This window comes from Silene latifolia, chromosome 11 (genome assembly GCF_048544455.1).
Source record: "Silene latifolia isolate original U9 population chromosome 11, ASM4854445v1, whole genome shotgun sequence".
Lineage (NCBI taxonomy): Eukaryota > Viridiplantae > Streptophyta > Magnoliopsida > Caryophyllales > Caryophyllaceae > Silene > Silene latifolia.
This window is the reverse complement of record NC_133536.1, coordinates 43,456,841-43,473,232: the sequence shown is the minus strand read 5'-3', so window position 1 is coordinate 43,473,232 and position 16,392 is coordinate 43,456,841. Positions and strand designations below refer to the sequence as shown.

At 41.4% G+C, this 16,392-nt stretch overlaps 1 protein-coding gene across 1 annotated transcript; it reads left to right on the top strand.

Annotated features, from left to right (window-relative positions):
* Window positions 1-2,641: 2,641 nt before the first annotated feature.
* On the top strand, window positions 2,642-3,366 carry LOC141613308 (uncharacterized). The gene is made up of 3 exons (XM_074432041.1): window positions 2,642-2,646; window positions 2,706-2,906; window positions 3,138-3,366. The coding sequence occupies exons 1-3, from the start codon at window positions 2,642-2,644 to the stop codon at window positions 3,364-3,366; spliced, it is 435 nt and encodes a 144-aa protein (XP_074288142.1).
* The last annotated feature ends 13,026 nt before the right edge of the window (window positions 3,367-16,392 follow it).

The following is a 16,392-nucleotide window of genomic DNA, read 5'->3' as shown; positions in this document are numbered from 1 at the left end:
TTTGCATTAGCTCCTACAACCTTTACCCCGGGTTCATTTTAATTGACTCCCTATATTCATTAAATTTATTGGTTACAGGTTTCAGGATCGCCGCTCTGATACCATTTGTAATACCCCCATACTCCAAGTGCCTTACCAGGACCACTCAGGTATGAAGACATTACCATCTCGGTTACCCGAGGCAATGATAATCAAATAACAATGAAGAAACAACGTTTAATTATAAATACTTAGCGAAGAGTTACAATTCCCAAAACCAAACCAAAAGTACGATACATGTTCTCAAACTGACTGTTCTAACTGAAATGTAGATAACTAATAAGCTACAGCGGAAGACTTCTATCATCAGGTCGTGGCAATCCCAGCTATCCCAGTACTCATCTCAATACCTGCTCAATATCTGCTCACCATCCCCGAATGGATCACCGCAGGGTTTACAAAACAACACCGGGGTCAGTACTAATCACACAATTCAATATATACTAACAATAAGATAAACAGACAGCTTAACTATCACATACACACAATCACGCCAAATCCAATCATCTCAATCACTGACAGTCCACTAGACCAGCCCTGCCAGTGGGGGACCGCAGCCGTACCCACCAAATCCCCGCTCCACATAGTGAGCGATAACCCTGTCCATTAATGTGCACATCCCTTCTGTGGCGGGTTCCACACAAGGCAAAACTAGGGCGTGAAGCCACTCCCGCAAGTGACCCCACTCAGCCGAGGCCACGCCTCGCGAACCATAGACAACGATCACAACCACAATCACAATACAATTACTATATCAACCAACCAAACACAACAAATCAACCAATATCCCATTATGGGACTAATACTGAGTAGGAAATCCTACCTGGTAAGCACACAATCAGAATGTCTCTACTGCTGAATCAAAGAGCTTCCTCTATGAACCCTCCTCCTATCATAAAACATATAAAGGCTACCAAATCACATACTACACATAAACCCCCAAATCTCTAAATTAGGGTTTAACCAAATCAAAGGAAAGACAATAAAAAGGGTACATAGATCTTACCCTCGACGCAAGGAACTCAACGGTATAATCAACGCTAAGAACCGACCTTCCAAACTCCGGGTATTGCTAATAATGCGATTAGGATGAAGAACTTGCTTGCTTTCTCTCTTAAACAGTAATTTAGGTTTTGCAAAAGTGATTTAGAATAATGACGACAAAGCTTATATACCTTAATCGCATAATTAACAAAACCCGAGAAAACTCCCCGTAAAACCGGCTACTCGATCGAGTACCCGAGGTACTCGATCGAGTACCCCCTTACTCGATCGAGTGTGACTACTCGATCGAGTACCCAACAGTCGAAACTTTTCTAAAACGCAACTTACCCTTACTCGACAGAGTAAGGCCTACTCGATAGAGTACCCCAAGACTTATAAATACAGAGTATTACAACCACAGAAACCGAAAGACGTTCAGCGGCTGACTGGGAGAGTGGCAGCCCTAAACAGATTCATCTCCAGATCCTCAGACAGATGCAGGCTGTTTTATGATGTACTTAGAAAAAGCCAAAGATTCGAATGGATGGAAGAGCATGAGAAAGCATTTCAGGAGCTGAAACGTTATCTCAGCACCCCACCACTTCTGTCAAAGCCAGAACCAGTAGAGCCACTATTCCCTGTGCACATCGTCACGAAGTACGGCGATCGGTGCAAAGACTAGTACGAGGCGGGGAAGGATCACAAAGACACCAAAAGATATTACATCAGTAAGTCTCTGCTTCCAGCAGAAACCAGGTACACATCCCTAGAAAAACTTGTTCTCGCACTAGTTACTGCATCCCATAAATTGCATCCCTACTTCGAGTCGCATACAATTTCTGTGATAACTAACTATCCTCTTAAGACCATCATGAGAAAACCAGAATTGTCAGGGAGGATGGCTAAATGGTCCGTGCACTTGAGCGGTTACGATTTAAAGTTTGAACCTGGTACGACCATAAAATCTCAGGCTCTGGCAGATTTTGTGTCCGACTTACTTGACTCTCCGGACCCGGGCGCGAACGGGACATTCTGAGTCTGGAAGAAGATAAAGGGGAACAAGTATGGGAGCTACATGTGGACGGAGCCTCCAATACCAAAGGAGCAGGAGTAGGACTGGTCCTCAAGTCACCCCAGAGAGATCTCATAGTCCAGGCCGTGCGATGTGAATTTAAGGCCACAAACAACGAAGCAGAATATGAGGCATTGATCCTGGATCTGAAGCTGGCTCTGGATCTGAAAATCAGACACCTCCAGGTTTGCAGTGATTCTAAGCTTATCGTTAACCATGTTAATGACTGTTATGAGGCCAGGGATCCCTGGATGATGGCATACCTAGACGTAGCAAAGGAGCTGAAAATCAGATTTGCCACGTTCAACATCAAGCAAATTCCCAGGGACCAGAATGCAAAAGCAGACGCACTAGCCACCCTGGGGGCAACGTTTAAAGCAGGAACCATCTCCACAATACCAATTATCCACGTGCTGGAGCCAACAACACTAAAATCTCAGCAGGAAGCATAAATGGTGTGCAGCACCAGTAGTGAAGAAAATACTCTAGACTGGAGGAAACCATACCTAGACTGGCTGTAGAATGATATCCTGCCAGCAGATAAAAATGAGGTAAGGAGCTTCAGAATGAGAGCATCCAAATTCATACTAATTGATGGTGTTTTATTCAGGAAATCCCTCGCTGGACCCTATCTCAGATGCCTGGATCGGGAAGAGTCTCAGGCTGTCTTGCATGCTCTCCATAGTGGAGAATGTGAAAACCATACAGGGGGCAGGAGCCTGTCCAACAAAGCACTGAAGCAGGGATACTTCTGGCCCACAATGCGCAAAGATGCCATGGAATTCGCAAAAAGATGTGACGCTTGTCAGAGGCACGCCCACGTTAGCCACCAGCCAGCAGAGCCTCTGCATCAGGTTATCTCACCATAGCCCTTCATGAAGTGGGGAATGGACATCGTGGGACCATTACCCAGAGTACCAGGAAACAAAGTCTATATGCTCGCCATGACGGACTACTTCTCCAAATGGATAGAGGTAGAATCATCCTCCCAGGTTACAGAAACCCAGGTGATATCTTTCATTAAACGCAATATCATATGCAGGTTTGGCATTTCATCTGAGATTATATGTGATAATGGGTCCCAATTCATTGGAAATAAGACAGAAGCTTTTTGTGCTAGGTTGAATATCTCATTGCAGAAATCTACTCCTAGGAACCTCCAGTCCAACGGACAAGCTGAATCCAGCAATAAGATTATCGTCGAAAACTTGAAAAAGAAGCTGGAGGAGATTGGGGGCAAATGGGCGAAGAGCTACGGTTCTCGGGGATGAGAACCACACCCAAGGTTGCAACGGGACAAACTCCCTTCACTGGTGTTCGGAGCGTAGCGATCATTCCATCCGAAGTTAGGGTCCCAACCCACAGATATGGATGCATAACAGAAGATCAGAATCAGGTAGAAATGGCAAGCAGTCTGGACACGATAGACGAACTCAGAACCAGCGCCCAGATCAGGATGGCTTGATACATACAGACTGTGGCTAGAAGCTATAACAAGAATGTAAAAGTAAGAACCCTGTAGGTAGGAGATCTGGTCTTGACGAAAGTCTTCCAGAATACCAAGAACCAGCAAGTAGGAAAATTCGCCTACAACTGGGAGGGGCCATACCAAGTAGAAAGCACAGTTAAAAATGGAGCCTACCGACTCATGACTATGGAAGGGCAAATGGTTCCCAGATCCTGGAATATCACCCACTTGAAAAAGTATTTCACTTAAGTCACCAAAGTGGCAAGAATCGGGTACTCACCTACCGGATCTGGCTCGGCCAGGTTCTAGATATTGCTTTAAATATTTTCTGGCTCTAAATATTTTTCTGTCTCTAAATATTTTTCTGGCTCTAAATATTTTTCTATATCTAAATATTTTTCTGTCTCTAAAGATTTTTCTGGATCTGAATATTTTCCGACTCTGAATATTTTTCTGGTTCTAAATGTTATTTCTGAATTCAACATTTATGGTTCTAAAACAACCATATTTGTATTTTAATTCTAGTAAATTTTAAGTTACAAAACCACTTTGAATGTTTTAAGTATAGAATCCCTTTTTATTTCTTTCAAATGGCCAAGTGAATAAAATGCAAACTAATCTGGCAGAGTCTGTATTCATTACAGAAGGCGTGTGTCAGTGGTTAAGCACGTACAACCGGGACAACCAGCCTCCCGCGATGCATTAGCACTCACGCAAGCCTGGCTCCTCTGGACGAGTGGGCATACTAGACCCCTTAGCCAGCAATCAAACAGCAATGGCCAAACAAACGACGTGCATGCACAAATCAAAGCACCAGAAACGGTACGACACAAAGATATATCCACCAGAAAATACTTAAGTTCAAAAGAAAAATACGTCTGGCACCAGAACTAGACCAAAATACATCAAACTATCCAAAATAAAACTGAAATGTTATGCCCCGCATGGCCAAAACCTAACTAAGCATGGTAAAAGTCTTTCAGACGCAGAAAAAGCTAATCTATGTCAATGTGATCCACAGCCGCAAAAGCAGCTATCTGAGTGTCAAGAGCAGGAGAATTCACCTCTTCCTCAGCACCTGGATCATCATCAGCAGAAGCAGCACCAGCTCCTATCAAGCCGGCTAGCAGATCCAGGTTCAGGCCATCAGGGAAATCAGCAGCAAGCCTCTCCTCTTCAGCTCTTAAGTCCCAAGCCGAATGCTCTCCACTCTGGAATGCCTTTATGCACTTAATCTTCGTCTCCAGAGCATCGTAGGACAAGGCATTCACCAAAGTCTCCCTAAGCTCAGTATTCTTCTCTTTCAACTCATGCACCTCAGAAGCCTTCTCTTCCTGAATCTGGGAAGCACGAGCCTCCGCATCAGAAGCACGTTTCTCAGCTTCCGAGGCACGTTTCTCAGCCTTGTGCGTTTCTCAGCATCAGCAGCAAACTTCCTAGCCTCCGCAGCACGTTCCTCAGCCTCAGCAGCATTCTTTTTAGCGCCAGAAATCCGCCCTTCAGCAGCAGAAAGACTGTTCTGCAAACTCTGCTTCTGAGCAGCCTTCTCCAACAGCAGACTCTGGGAGTTGTCTAAATCAGCTTGAATTTTAAGCCTGTCCTCATTAGCTGCTTTCATCTGCTTCTGAAAATTAGCATTTTCTGCTTCTAGGAGAGGTATCTTCTCCCGCAGATAAAGAGCCATCTGGAAGGACTGTCGCACCAGAACAAAGTGTCACAAAAAAAGAGCTTGAAGCAGTCAGTGTCCGTTTACCTCAAAGGAGTGCTCAGCTACACGATCCACCAAATCATGCAAAGCTCTGCTGTCCAACGCAGACCTAGGAGCAGGAAATAGCAGCTGGTTCATTAAGCCTAGGTCCGGGAGACCGATTTCATAACCGAAACGGCTATTCATAGTGTTAATAGCAAGCAAAGTTCACCAAGTATACGGAGCTACTTGGCAGATAGCCAAGTGATTCAGGTTCATAAACTCTTGAATCAGAGGAGGAAAAGGAAACCTCAAACCCAGACGGAAAGCGTACTCATACAGACATATCCACCCCTCCCTCACAGAGTCGGCTTTTTGGCCAAAGGTTGGAATATGAAACACCACGTCATCAGAAAAACCAAACATTTCCTTGATATAAACAAGATCTTCTGGAGTGAAGTCGGAATCACAGGAATGCTTGGAGGAAAGAACACCGTCGGAGAGGAAAAGGTCAGGCGGCGTCAAGGGATCCGCGGCAGAGGTCGAAGAAGAGGTATTTTGAGACATAGCAAAGAAAAACAAGGAACGAAAGTCGAAAAAAGGGGAAGGGAAGGCGAAGTACCTGAACGGCAGCCGGAAAACTAAGGGTCAGTAGTGGAAAAGTTAGGAGGTGATTGTAAATTGAAAGGGAGTTGGGAAACCGAGGGGATGTGATATAAAGGAGAGAAAAAGAGTTTATGGGGGATTGGGGGATTGAATGTGGCGGTTGAGGACATTAAGTGGGAGGTTATCAAAGTTGAAACAACTGCAAACACTTTGACAGTTCTCCGCATCGCAAACAGAAATCCGCCTAAAAAAAAAATTTGAGACAGAAATTTGGGGGCAATTGTTATGGATAAAAAATACCATTTATCACCTGTGACGTGGCATTATTCTACTGGCAGAAAGAGTGGCAAGAGGATGGCAACGTGGCACGCGGTAATTGGTAGAAGAGGGGAGAGAGGGATCGCTGAGGTGGCATATTGTGGACTATGGGATCAAAAAGAAACAAACACAATGTGGACCAAAGAAGAAATTCACGTGCACATAAGAGAAGGAACTCAGTCAACAAACAAACCCCTATTTTTTAGAGAGTTGACCTGGTATTTAGCAACAGACGCAGAGGCAGCGCAAAAAACCTAGTTCTGATTCCAGCACTTATATAAAGACGAGGAGAGCAACACTCAAGGCATTCAAAATTGAACCCAAGCAACTCGACAGTTCACAAAAATCCCGTCTACACTTGGCGATAATTCACTAGCTAAAAATAATCTTGTATTTCCTTACTTGAGCGTTTACTCTCGATTATAGTGCAAATTTGGTGGGATTCCGACTCCCCCCGCGGTTGTTCCCACACCGGGTTTTCGGCGTCACCAAAAATCCTCCGTATCATTTTCTTTCATTTCATCTTTTCTTCGTTCATTGTCATTATTGCATCCAAACCGTAATTGGCATTAGATTAATCACTATCACTCACCAATTAAATTGATAACTCGGTAAATTTTTACCAAAATAGTTATCTTCTTCTTAGTTATTGCGTAGTAAACAAAGAATGGTTAAGCTTAATAGAGGGTCAGGAAATGGAGGTGAAAGTCGGGGTGGTATTAGACAAAGAAAGTTTAGAAGGGAAGGTGAGGTTGAGTTGCATTAACATGGCGATTTCAGATTGGTACGCTTCTCATCCCGACTTGAAAACCAAGATTCGTGCTCATGTCAGAGACTCCTGCAACCACCATCCTCTTGCTGCTGCTGATACCAGTATGAATACTATCCGTCAGCTTTGAATTTGCTTGTCTTTTCTTAATTACGTACTATCCTTAATTAAGCTCGTTTCGACATCATTTTCCCACGTATTTTCATCATTAAACATGCATAATAAGTAAGTCATTCCCGCGCTATAAAAGTATTTGAGTATTAGTTTGTGCAGTTTTGGATGTTATCTCTTATTTTTTAGGTCATTCACAAATAGTCTATATATGGTACCATTTGGCAATGGCATAAACGGATTTATGGTAGCGGCCGGGCAACATTAATAGAATAAGGTTAATAAATTTTACTAGCATGTTTGACCATTAAATTTAATTTGAATATGAAAACTAGGTTAATGCATATTTACAGTGGAGCCAAAGAATCAATAACTCTTTAGTTTTGGATTATGATGCAATAAATCAAACTAACAAGAGTAGCTGCGCTTCTTGGTCTTATAAAGTAGTTGCGGTCTTTCAATAAAACAGTTTTCGATGCAATTTTTATTTTGAGTCTCTTCGAAAATACTCTAATGATAGTGTTAACACAAGAGTAAAATTGCATACATTCAACGGTTTTTACCCCACAATTTTGTTACGTTAACTTTGTTGGTATATTAGAAGTTCGAACCAAGTGGTGTTAGTTTAGTGGTAGCAGGGTTAAACCTTGAAACTTGAAGAAATGCAGGAGTTGAGAGGTCCCGGGTTTGACTACCAGCTAGGGCGATGATCACTTGGCCACTGCAGCTAGGGGCGGATCCAACCCAAAGGCTATATGGGCTGGAGACCAATGATGAGCTCCTATTTCTACATACATTTGGCATCATTTGGAGTTCATCATTTGGTAGCATTTGGTAATGGTTTTAGGCAATTCTAGCGTTATTTGACCAATTTCGAGTGCTTTATCATTTAGCAAGGTTTTCTAGTGAAGAATGAAGTGCCAAGAGACCAAGTGAAGCATCAAAGGAAGGGTGAAGAACAAGCATTGAAGAAACATCATGAGGAAGCCTTCCAAAGATCAAGAAAGCAACGATTTGGAGTGCGAGTCCAGCATCTTTCTCGCACGGTGCGAGTTTCTTGCACCCATTTCTTGCACCGTGCGAGTTTTCTGGGTTTATGCCGTTTTGTATTACGGGCTTCTCCTATCTTAAGCCCACGAATATTAGGTTATATTAGACTATATATAGTGTGTTTTCCTCTAGGTTAGCACATCTTATGCTTACTTTAATTAATCAAGTTGTAATTTTGGGAATTATTCATCTTTTGATTGGGTTTAGATCTACTATGGAGAACTAATCTCCTCATCTTAATCCGGCTCAAAGGTGTAATCTTTGGTTGTAAGGCTACTTAATCTTTCCTTAATTTTCATTATCATTGTTAATCCTTTGTGTTTATTGATCGAATTTTGGAAACCTTGTTTAAATTGATTAATGAAGTGTGATTTCCTTGTTGCTTAATTAATCAAGTTCCTTAATTTGTTGTTGTTGGGATTATTAAGTGTGATTTCCTTGTAATCTCATCTTTTCAACACCTTGTTATTTTGCTAATGAACGTGATTTCTTCTTGGCTTAATTAGCAAGTAAAGGATTAACTTGTAATTCGGCATTAATCGTGTTTTCATTGTGTCTAATTACCCTTATTGAATCTCTAATGCTTTTATCTTCTTATTAATTTAACCAATGTATGTGATTTCTACTTGGTAGGATTGATAAGTTGGGTTATTTGATTAAGTGTGATTTCATTGTCATTTAACCATTATTAAGGAGATTTAGGAGAATAATCTCCACAATAAGGTGATAATATTTAATCAAAGGATTGATTTTGTGGTTTTACTAACCAAAGTGTCTCACTTTGTTGAGTCGGGTTAAGTCTCTCTTAAACTTGATAAATTTCCATCTTAGAACTTGTTTGTTTGATTACTTGTTACACACTCTTGTTTGAATTTCCTTTTACATACTTGTTGTTAATTTGTCACAATTGTTCTAGTTGATCTTTTAAATTCGCCATTGCAAAACCCCATCTTCTCTTGGGTTCGATCTTATTGCTTGCTACTTTACTATTTTAGAATTAGTATTAATTGGTACGTATTATGGTATATAAATTGTTAATTTGGCCGTCTTTTATAGCGACATTTTAGGCGTGTGAAATTTTGGCGCCGTTGCCGAGGAAGGTAACGGTTTTGTTAGTGTTTTTGTTGGTGTTTTTAGAATAATTGTGTTAGTTAATTTTCACTTCCCTTTTGTTAGTGTCTTGTTCATTACTTGTGTGAACCTTTTTTATCGTGTGCTTTTGTGTAGAATTGTTTATGGTCAATACTAGGAATTCAAGTGAACCCCTTTTTCCACTCAACCCGGAAATTGAAAGATCACCTGCTTGGATAGGAGGAGGCATTAGAAGAGAAAGACCGGTTATTCAAGAGGCTAATCCCGTTACTCAACAAGATCAAGAGGAAGATAACATCATCCCTTTTGAAACCGATCCACAACCCATAAGAATCATCATGGGTGATGTCGAGAATCCACCACACAATGATGCACAAAAGGAAGATCCGCCAAGGCCTAGGACCATCAAAGAACTCACCGCATCGGACCTTACACAAGTCCCCTTGTGTATCTCCTTTCGGCCCTTAGCGGAAAATGCCACCTTTGAACTCAAGTCCGGGCTCATCCACCAATTGCCCCAATACCATGGACTTAGTACGGAGGATCCCAATAAGCATTTAAACAAATTCCATGTAGTTTGCTCAAGCATGAAGCCTAATTGGGTTACCGACGAGAAACTTCAACTAAGAGCCTTCCCTTTCTCACTCAAAGACGCGGTAAATGATTGGCTTTACTATCTTCCCACCGGGAGCATCACTACTTGGAATCACATGAAGAAGGCCTTCCTAGAGAAGTATTTTCTCGCTAGTCTCTCCTCTCAATTAAAGAAATAAATAAGTAATGTTGAACAAATGGATGGAGAGAACTTGTATGAGTATTGGGAGAGGTTCAAACAACTTCTTGCTAGTTGTCCATACCATGGGTATACCGACCACGACCTACTCTTAAACTTTTGTGGTGGTCTCCTTGAGGATAATGCTAGGATGATTAAAGCCGCTACACAAGGAGGGATTGAGTACATGCCGGTCCAAGAGGCAAATGATTTGATTGAAATATTGGTAGGAAGTTCTACGAATTTCGGGAGAAGAGTCAAGAAGGCAAGTGTGGCATCTTCTTCAAGGCAAAACTCCAACCATATGGAAGACAAAGTTGACTTTCTTACCAATTTGGTTAAGGAACTTGCAAAAGGGAATGGTAGTACATCTCATGTGAAGTTTTGTGGTCTTTGTAATGATCCGACTCATCCCACCGATGGGTGCCCATCTTTGCAAACGGAGGAAGCAAGTGAAGCAGTTAAGGCTCTTGGGTTTAGGAAGTTTGACCCCTACTCCAATACTTACAATGAGGGGTGGAAATCTCACCCAAATATGGGTTGGGGTGGGAATCAAAATCAAAACCAAAAGGGACCCTCAAATTCTTCATTTTAAAAGCCAAATCAAAATCAAAACCAACCACAAAATTCCTTGGAAGATATGATGAAAACACTTGTCGCCAATCAAGTGGCTTTGCAAGCTAATACCAAGGATTTCCAAACCGCCGTGCTTCAACAAAATCGGCTCACCGACTCTAGGATTGGTAACCTTGAGACACAAGTTGGTCAAATTCTCAACACACTCACTATACAACCCACTCAAGGAGGGAACCTCCCTTCTCATACAATTCCTCCACCCACCAAGGAACAAGCAAAAGCGGTCTCTTTGAGGAATGGTAGAGAGTTGGTAGAGGCACCCAAGGCTCCTAAGAAATCAAGGCCACTTCCAATTGTTCATGAAGTGGAGGATGTAGTTGAAGATGAAATTGAAGTAGTGGTGGAACATGGGAAAACATCTACACCCGAGCAAGAGAGGCTATATGAATCACTATCGAAATACGAGCCACAGGCTCCATTTCCAAGTGCTTTGAATGACACAAGGATAATTGACAAGAAGACTTCAAGCCTTTACGATATCTTTCGTAAAGTGGAGGTAAATATTCCCCTTCTTGACCTACTTAGTAGTGTGCCCAAACATGCACATTTTTTGAAAGAGTTGTACACTACTAAGAGGGTCAACAAGGCTAAGAGTATGAAGAAAGTGAGGGCTAGTGAATATGTGTCGGCAATGTTTCAAAAACGTTTGCCACAAAAATGCGGAGATCCGGGCATGTTCACCATCCCTTGAAAAATTGGTGACTTGGATTGTCAAAGGGCTATGCTTGATTTAGGTGCATCTATTAATGTCTTGCCCACTTACCTTTAAGAGTCTCTTAAGATGGGACCTTTGAAACCGACTCGTACGGTCATTTATTTGGCCGATAGGTCCAACATCTACCCTAAAGTAATTGTTGAAGATGTCTTAGTGAAGGTGGGGGATATGATTTTCACCGCCGACTTTTATGTAATTGAAATGGAACCCGAGAAAGGCTCAACTCCCATTTTGTTGGGAAGGCCTTTCATGAGAACTTCCAACACCAAGATAAATGTGTCTAATGGATGCCTTATAATGGAGTTTGAAGGGAAAAAGATTGAATATAGCATACATGAGGCAATGAAATACCCTACCGAGACCTCTTCTTTGTGTTTTCTTGAAGTTTTTGAACCAATTATTCAAACCGTGTATGAATTGTGCAAAAGTGACACCTTGGATGTTGCTTTAACTAATGGAATGGTTGGAGAGGATATGGGGTATGTTTTATCTTGTAATTTGAAGGAAACTATCCAAGAATTAGAGGAAAATCCGCCAATGGAAGAATGGGAAGAGAAAGAAGCAATCCAGAGGGCAGAAGGAAATTCGCACCGTGCGAAAAAACAGAGTCAGAAACTTGCACGGTGCAAAAATGTTGTTGTCCAGTATTTTTGCTTCCTTTCTTCCAGTTTGTTAGAAGAGCTACCAAAGGAGAAACCCATTCCTTCTATTGTCAAGGCCCCTATTGTTGAAATGAAGCCCTTGCCAAGCCACTTAAAGTATGCTTTTATAGGAGATGAAGAAACTTTACCGGTAATTATTTCAAGCAAGCTTTCAAGTGAGCAAGAAGAGGCTCTCATTCGAGTTCTTAAGCAAAAAAAGGAATCAATTGAGTGGACAATGGCAGACATCAAAGGCATTAGTCCCACTTTATGCATGTACCGGATTCTTTTGGAGGATGAAGCCAAACCCGTTCGCTAACCACAAAGGCGCTTGAACCCCCCAATGATGGAAGTTGTCAAGAAGGAAGTGCTCAAACTCCTTCATGTAGGTATGATCTATCCCATCTCCGATAGTCAATGGGTTAGTCCAATCCAAGTTGTACCAAAGAAGTTCTGGCTAACGGTAGTCGAAAATCATGAAGGTGTTTTGATTCCCACTCGAGTTCAAAACGGGTGGCGAGTATGTATCGACTACCGTAGGCTCAATGTCGTGACCCGAAAAGATCACTTCCCGCTTCCCTTCATGGATCAAATGTTGGAAAGGTTAGCGGGAAAATCTTTTTAATGCTTTTTGGATGGATACTCGGGTTATTTTCAAATTCCAATTGCAACCGAGAACCAAACAAAAACCACTTTCACATGTCCCTTTGGAACGTTTGCCTATAGAAAGATGCCTTTCGGTCTTTGTAATGCACCGGGAACGTTCCAAAGGTGGATGATGAGCATATTTTCGGATCATCTGGAGGACTTTATTGAAGTGTTTATGGACGATTTTACCGTTCACGGTCAATCTTTTGAGGATTGTTTGAATCATCTTGCGTGGGTTTTGCAAAGATATGTTGATACCAACCTCGTTCTCAACCATGAGAAATGCCATTTCATGGTTGATGAAGGAATAATGTTGGGACACGTGGTCTCTTCTAAGGGGATTGAGGTTGATAAGGCCAAGGTCGATACCATTCGCACCTTGCCTTATCCTACTAATGTGCGTGAAGTGAGATCTTTCTTAGGGCACGCCGGGTTCTACCGGCGCTTCATCAAGGATTTCTCCAAGATCGCCGCTCCTTTGTGCAAGCTACTTCAAAAGGATTGTGAATTCATCATGAGTGAAGAATGCAAGGAAGCTTTTGACATGCTCAAGGAAAAGCTTATTTAGGCACCCATAATTCAACCTTCCAATTGGAGTGAACCATTTGAGATAATGTCGGATGCGAGTAACTATGCTCTTGGTGCGGTACTTGGCCAAAGGGTAGGAAGAGCACCCCATGTTATTCAATATGCGTCGACAATGATGAACGTGGCTTAATGAAACTATACCACTACCGAAAAAGAATTTCTTGCGGTAGTGTTTGCTTTGGAGAAGTTTCGACCTTATATTCTTGGAGTCAAGGTCATCATCTTTACGGATCATGCCACCTTAAAGCATTTGGTGAACAAGAAGGAATCCAAACCCCTTTTAATGCGATGGATATTACTTTTGAGTGAGTTTGATGTTGAGCTCAAAGACAAGAAAGGCACAACCAACACGGTGGCGGATCACCTAAGTAGGATTGTGCAAGACAAACCTCAAGAAGCTTTGGAATCACCAATACAAGCCACTTTTCCGGATGACACACTTCTAGCTTTGTCTTCTATTGAGCCATGGTATGCTCATATAGTCAACTTCTTGGTTCTACAAGAATTTCCAAAGGGTTTTTCTAGTTCCCAACGGGATAAGATCAAGAGTGAAGCTAAATATTATGTGTGGGATGACCCATACCTTTGGAAATTTTGTGCCGACCAAGTCATTAGGAGGTGTGTCCCGGATACCGAAGTCATTCCAATTCTTAAATTTTGCCACGAATACGCTTGTGGTGGGCATTTTGGAGCCAAGAAAACGGCTAGAAAAGTCTTGGAAAACGGTTTCTTTTGGCCCACACTATTCCGGGATGCTTATGCTATGGTAAAGGCTTGTGATAGATGCCAAAGAGTTGGCAACATTTTAAGAAGAGGAGAAATGCCACAAACTCCAATGATCTATTGTGAAATATTTAATGTATGGGGCATTGATTTCATGGGACCATTCCCCGCATCTTGTGGTTACATCTACATCCTTTTGGCGGTGGACTACGTCTCCAAGTGGGTGGAGGCTAAGGCCACCAAGACCGATGATGCAAAGGTAGTTGGAGAATTCATCAAAACCAATATCTTCTCTCAATTTTGTTTTCCTAAGGCTTTGATAAGCGACCGTGGAACTCACTTTTGCAACAAGGCCATTGGAGCTCTACTAAAAAAGTATGGGTAATTCATAAGGTATCTACCGCCTATCACTCTCAAAACAACGGTCAAGCCGAGGTTTCTAATAGGGAGATTAAGGCTATCCTTGAGAAGACGGTGAATCCCGACCGCAAGGATTGGAGTTTGAGATTGGATGATTCTTTGTGGGCATATCGCACGGCCTACAAAACACCAATCGGGAAGTCACCTTACTGCTTACGTTTTGGAAAATCGTGTCATTTACCTGTGGAGCTTGAGCATAGGGCTTATTGGGCGGTCAAATCATTAAACTTGCAATTGAGTTAAGCGGGGCTTCATAGGAAACTTCAACTCCAAGAATTGGAAGAAATTCGAAATGATGCTTATGAGAATACTTCGATTTACAAGGCAAGAACAAGAGCTTGGCATGACAACATGATTGGAAGAAGAGTGTTCCAAGTTGGAGAGAAAGTCTTACTCTTTCAAAATCGGCTTAGTCTTTTCTCGGGAAAATTGCGGTCTAGATGGATGGGACCATATGAGGTGGTTCGTGTTTTTCCATATGGAGCAATTGAGATCAAGTGCTTAAAATCGGGGAAAGTTTTGAAAGTGAATGGTCAAAGGCTTAAGCACTACCATGAAGGAATTGAAATAGGTGAAGTGGGAACACTACACCTTGTTGATCCAATTTATGAAGACTAATGAGAATGCAACTTTGTCGAGCCATCGACGTTAAATAAACGGCAAAAGTTTGTAAATATTTCTTCCCTTGCATATTTAATTTTCGCACTTTATTGCTTTTTATTGCATTTTTGCACGTTTAAATTAATTGCATCAATTAGTTATTGCTCTATAATTTAATTCACTTGCACTTTCATTAATGTTTTTGACATATTAGAATGTTTTAATGTGTGTGTTAGTGTATAGGATATCAACTCAAGGGTATAAGTGAAGAAAGGAAGAAAGAAAAATGTGTAAAAATTGGCACGGTGCGAGTTTTTGTGGACACGGGGGGCCCACGGGGGTGCTTGGGAAAACAAGCGTTTGCATTTGTGGAGTCGCCACCAATTTATTGTGGAAAATTGGAAACCGTTCGAATACTTTGCGTCATGTCAAGACACAAAGTAGTGACATAGACACTAAGAACTCGTTACCCTTAGCATTCTATGTCTAGAATGACTCTCGTGGATGCCAATGAACACGGGTGTTCACAGAGATCTGGAGTAAGGGGTGAGGGTACGTATTAGGAAGCTCTTTTGATCGAACACCTAATCCCGCCCGCCTCGATAGCGGCCTCTACTAATGATTAAGGAAATTATCTATACTTGATATGTTGTCGATTATATGCATGCAATGCAACAAGCAATGTTTTGATCCTAGCATGTGAGAATTAACTAAGTCGGTGAACATGTAATTTAGCATACATTAGGTCGAAGTAGGGATTTAGAATTAATTACATGTGAAGAACAAGTAAATAAAGCATAATAAAAATACAATAAATAAAATACGATAATTAAAATCACAATGGTTCAGCGATTTACGTCAAAAATACATTTTAAAACGGATGATTTGAGAAAAGAAAAGGAAAATAAGAAAATAATTAAGGTTAGAAAACGGAAAGATTAATGGTGATATTACAATTAATAGTCAATTAACACATAAACTAATGAATTAGGTCAAAGAAAGAACGGAAGTTCAAAGACAGAAATCACCCCGGAATAGGCGCAGTAATGCCGCGTCCCTTGGAAGAGGCGCAGTGGTCACTGCGTCTGTTCCTGAGGTGAGTCCTGGCTGTGAAGCCGGAACTGCAGATTGTTAATATTCGTTGGTGATTTAATGATCGATTATTGATATTCGACTCAAGTAGAAGTGGATTAACATATAATTTACATGTGAATTGGTCATAAAAACGATAAAGAACGAATTAAAACTAATTGTGATTAATCATAAATAATTAATACAATTAATACAAATTAAAACAAACTTATTAGGTTTATTTATGTTAAACTATTTAGAAAGATTGTGATAAACAGATGAAAATATACAAAAGGCGAATTCCGGAGACTTGATATGAACAAATCGAATCTCTAAAATCCGAGTTTGATTTTAATGACGAAAACATGAAAATATTGGTTAT